General features: G+C 38.9%; 1 protein-coding gene across 1 annotated transcript in view; it reads right to left on the bottom strand.

The window, feature by feature from the left end:
• Window positions 1-3581: 3581 nt before the first annotated feature.
• Window positions 3582-5515, bottom strand: part of LOC101857198 (innexin unc-9) — a 5365-nt gene continuing 3431 nt past the window's right edge. Inside the window, exon 2 of the mRNA XM_035971424.1 lies at window positions 3582-5405. Within this exon, the coding sequence (XP_035827317.1) occupies window positions 4448-5405 (958 nt within the window). The 3' untranslated portion in view covers window positions 3582-4447. The remainder of the gene's footprint in view (window positions 5406-5515) is intronic.

Here is a 5515-nt window from a genome sequence, read left to right as displayed (position 1 = left end):
TTTCCTCATTTAATAATACACATGAAAAACTATATATGTATACATCTAAAAGCTGCCATACAGAAACGGTAGTTTTTATCATCATTTAACAAGTAACACCAACAAAAAAACTCATTTTCGTACAGAAGAATACATACAAAGTTCTCCGACATTCAGAAATGTTACAATTCTTGAAACCTTGATGATTTTTTGTTCTCAGCAGTCTGCACATACATTGTCAAGGTTAAATAAGAACAAAAACTGATCAACACTAACCAGACCCTTGAGTGAGTATGGAAATCTTGGTGGTCATAGCGCTCACCATCAACACAAGATGTTATATTACTGCTGGAAGACAGAAGTACCAAGTTTTAAATAACACAGGTAACGTTACAAAAATGTATAAATACCTGGTCTGTGCAGCACAAATCTATCAAAAACTTAATGAACGTTAGCAATGTCAATAATTAGAAATAGCAGTTATGAGTCCACATCATGCATACCAGTACAACTGATCTAATTTGGTGAAGTATCTTGAGCATCTGGCAAATCTCACAGAATAGATGAGGCATCGTAGCCAAAGTACATACAGTTCTGACAGAGCTATCGAAATGATCATCTTTAAAAAAAAAAAACAACAACATCTAAATCTTAAGGGATTATGAACAATACAATTTCAGCACAGAGTTTATAGAAGTTTCCAACTTGTCTTGACGTCGGACATATTGTCATCATCTGCACTAAAACACAGTAACGTTGCATACAGAAGCTGTAACATTTACCTTACAAAAACAAAATGTAAACTTGCATAAAGTTCGTTCAAACAGACCATCAAAATAAATTTCCCATCTCTGTTACATAACAAAGCTAACAGTTGTTCATGCAAGGATGACTGTGAGGGTTTTGTGATTTTTTAATCCATTATACAGCAGTTGATGTCCTATTCCTCTGCTAATTCTACTCAAAGATAGCACACCAAAGTATATGATAAAACAACTCTTACGGCACTAATATATATCAAGGTAAGTCTCCTGACCTAACTGAGCTGCCTCTGAAAAGACAGACTAACTTCATCATGCAGGCAATAAAAATGTTAAAACTTCTTAGTTTTAGTTTTAATAACAGTTTTACATTACTTGAAACATACAAAGAAAGGTTATATAAATGCCAAAGAATAGAGGTGTTACTTCAAGATAAGATAGAAATAAAAGAAAGAGGAGTGATAAAGGTGATAGACGTTTGATAGGAAAGAAGTAGGAGGAGCAACCACATCAGAGAGCCCGCCAACCACCCAAGTTAGAATTACCCCTGACATTTAATTTCCAAAATTTTTTAAATATCAGCTGCAGACATTCAGTTGTGACAGTAACATCTTGCAAGATCTTAACAATCAAAAGACAGGTTCAGATCATCACAGCAACCATTTTGATTGATCTCAAAGTGAAAAAATCCCAACATATTAGTTAGTTTAGTGGAAGTTTTACGGCGCCTGTAACTTCATAAGGTCATATGAGCTCGAGAAACACAAGTTGGTTGCACTCACGACAGTTCTTAGCACGGCTTTATTTTTGGTCAATTAACAGATTAAAATGTTTAAAGATTCATGGTAAATAATTCAACTAAAAATTTAAATTTACAGAATATCAAACATATTCATGTGCATAATTACATTAGAATCATAATAATGAAGAGAGATCATGAACACTGATTCTTTTTTTAAAAAGTGAAACCGTGAAATACTTCCACTGAGCTGCCATCAGGGCTGAGGAAGCAGAAGAGGGCAACACACGGAATTCTGTGAGGACCAGATTATGGCAGCAGCATAGATAATGATAGTGTTATACTCCAACCATGCAATCTTCAACCCATATTTCTTGAAAAATCTTCGACAGGCAAACCACCCCTCCCACCCAAAAAAAGTTCTGATTTAAATGATGAGAATACCCAAAAGTTAGCCCACTTACTACACGCATTACACTCTGATACAATTGACAGTCACCATTGCGATAAGACCAGGTAATCTCAATAGAGTCATTTTTACAGGAGAAGCAAATGTAAAAGCTTATTAATTTGTTTTCATCTCATCACTCAAAAAACTGGTGGGTGGCTTTATTTCTAACGCTCTAGGAACTTAATTTCTGGTTGAAATTCAGACCTGTCTTTGGCTAAGCATATGAAATGGATATTCACTATTTATTTGGCAACTTTAAAAAATTGACATTTTGGATGTTTCGTGGTCCTATCACAGGCGCGACAATATTATAGTGCATGCTAACTCTTAACTTTTTCTTTTTTCGGTAAATGTTTTACGGCGCTCACAACTGCATTAGGTTGAGCACGCGTCACCTAACTTTGTCAAGAAACTACTATAATCAACCTCGGCAATAGCTTTAGAATTTAAAACATGAGTTGATCTTTTTCATTCCACTTGCACAGTTAGAGCATAGCACCATGAGAGACTGTACAACAACATTATATAACAGGTAAATCATTGGAATACTGAGACAGGTACGTTTGTTTTAGCAGAGGTTTTATGGCGCTCGCAACTGCATAAGGTCATATTATGAGCGCTGAGACAGGTATGTTGTTGGCAATGGGACAATCTGGGTGTGAATAAGGCACAAAGGCTGGTCAATAAGATTTATAAGTCAAACAATTTTCACCTCGATCACTGTGGAGAATTTCAGCGTCAACCAGTTGAAAGCTCCAATCACAGCACTCTTAGAGGGCCATCAAAAATTCAAGTCGCAACTTATTGCCAAATATTTCCTAAACTACCAAACACAGATTATTCAACTTTAGCACAATGACTTGTATCAATAATTTGTCTTTACACATCAATATTTTTGTAAACACCTGTTAGCTGTATTCTCAAAAGTTCCTTAATAATACCAATAAAAATCCAAGTGGGCGGTTTCTACAGATTTTAAAGGGTATATAGCTGGGACAATATCGCTTTTAAAAGCAAGTCTGTCATGATTGTCTAATCGCAATGCTACGCTTATTGAACTCATGTTTTGAGAACTTTTGGGGCAAACAAAGTGTTCACTATAAAATTAATTTCTTGTAACAAGTTTTACCACTAAAAAGTGTCATTGGTGAGCTGTGACGTAGGCCATAATGCGTATGCAAAAGGAGGGTGAAAGCAGGAACTGCTGTGAACAAACCCATTTTCCGCATGACAAAGATTTATAGTATTTTATAAGAATTTATGAAGAAAAGATTTTTAATCTAGCCTCAATTGTTGTCAAAAAATATGATTAAGTTAAGACAAATTGATACAAACTGCTGTGCAAAATATGGGGGGACACTGATTCACCTGTTAAAGAGATACTGGTATTTGAGGATAAGTTGCGCCACAAATTTTTGTCAGCGCTATAGTCAAGAGAGAACCCCTTTGACGGTACCAGCTATAGTAATGCTTCTTTGTGAGAAGAACATGTTATGGCATCGCACACATTTTGGCATCAGAGAGTTTGTGATTCTCACCAGGACGGAGTGGAAAGTTGCTTCTTTCTTGTTTTTCGTTTGGAGGTGGGGAAGTTTGTGGTTGTCTTGATTTGCAGTTATTGTCGTTGTTTGTTAATTTGTTTGTTTGGGGGGTGGGGTTGGAGGCAGTGGATAGAGGGCTGACCTGATGAGCTGACCCTGAGTGAGGAGCCTCTCACTAGTTCATGTCTCCCATTGGTTCAGAGACATGATAATTGATAGCCTCACATCAAACAGGGAAGGTTGCCCCCCGGGCATTTACTTTAGGTAAAAGTCAATATCCACTCATTAAGTCCCCATTACACTAGCCTACTGTTACAGGAATAGATAGCAATCCCCTTGTAAAATCCCCAACAAATAAATGAGAATCCACAATGAAAGGACAAAAGCCAGGTATAGCCAGTGTGGTGAGAATGGTATCAATTCCTTAATGTAAGGCAGATCTTTTATATCCCTGAGATTTTCAAATGTCCAAGACTACAGGAATGAAGCGGTCCAACAGAACATCATCTTCATAGTATGGAAAATGTGATCAGGTTGGAAAGTCTGCAAGATGATACTCATGTTGCTATATGATGGGAGAAAGTTTCATTCCGTCATTCTGCACACCAATACATGACACGTGGAAATCGTCATTTTGAAGAGGAAATTACAGGCAAGCTTTCAGTAGTATGTCACAAGGATGAGTTGGCCATATGTACAGCAGGCTTGCCAACTTTGTCAAAATCCGATCAGAGACATCTAATGTTTTATCATCAGATTATTTAACAACGCACAAAATTATATCAAGTAGAACTGCCGAATACGTGACAGTCCCTAAAAGTTCCGGACATTTAGCAAGCCTGTAAATAACAATACAAATTTCCTCCACAGTGCAGAAATCTTTGATGAGGGTACAAAAATTTCCACTTCTGAGTATCAAAGACTTACAGTACGCTGACAGAAAAGAATAAAGATAAATCTATACAAAATAACTGCATCAAACATGGTCGCCGAATTCCAGCATTTCTTCTTCATCCATCTCCGTGGTTGGCTTCACATTCCCATTGATAACATCACTTCTCATGTCCTTTTTCCTCAACTTATTGTCCACTGGATTTTCCTTATACAAGCGCCACAGGTCCTTCACCAAGTCCGTCAAAACAAGCTCAGACGAATTCTTAGAAACTACTCTCAACACAAAAATACCATCATCCCGCAGATATTCGTTGGCAAACTTCCGTGCCAGTTTGGAATCCATCTTGTTGTGAATGTGGTCATTGATGACTAAGTACTTTTTGGCATAGCGGTAGCGGTTCTCTCCCACGAGAATGTAGTAGAGCCAGGACACGTAGCTCCCACAGGCCACAATAGCCACAATCAGCAGCCAGAACCACAAGAAGAGGAAGATCTTCTCGTTGAACAAATTGATGGGCAGCACACATTGCACCGTGTAGCGCTGAAGATTCTGCAGCTGGCGGATCTCAAAATCGCAGAGTGTGACTCGAGGGAAACGAGGCGAGTCTTTCAGCTCACCGTTCTCCGCCAGCAGCCTCATCATCTCAAAGCCGTACACGTTAAAATCCATGGACAGAAATCCGTTCAGGATGAAGAACTGGCAGATGGAGTTGACCACGTAGAGGAGTTTGATGAACAGGTAGAACCCGGTGAGGAACCGGCCCTCCCGCTTGGCCAGCCAGAAGCAGAAGACGCTGGAGAGGCGTTGCCGCATGCGCACCAGCAGGTTGAAGCGGTACTGGCGGTGCGCCTTGAGCCAGCGGTCCAGGTACCGCGCCACCTGGTAGATGGTCTTCTCCCGGTCCTCGGGCTTGCCCATCTGTGTGCTCTCCGCCAGCTGTACCAGGCGGTCCATGTTCAGGCCACTCGTGTTGTTGAGCAGACGCCAGATCAGGTTGGGGATCTGCCAACAGACGGACAGAAGATGGCCAGTGAATGGGCTTTGTTTTATTATAAATATGACAATAATAATAATAATCATAATCATCATCATCATCATCATCATAATATAAATAATATAAAAATGATGATAACGATGATAACAATAAAA

This window comes from Aplysia californica, unplaced genomic scaffold, assembly GCF_000002075.1.
Source record: "Aplysia californica isolate F4 #8 unplaced genomic scaffold, AplCal3.0 scaffold00434, whole genome shotgun sequence".
In the NCBI taxonomy this organism is placed as follows: Eukaryota; Metazoa; Mollusca; class Gastropoda; order Aplysiida; family Aplysiidae; genus Aplysia; species Aplysia californica.
This window is presented reverse-complemented; position numbering and strand designations above follow the sequence as displayed.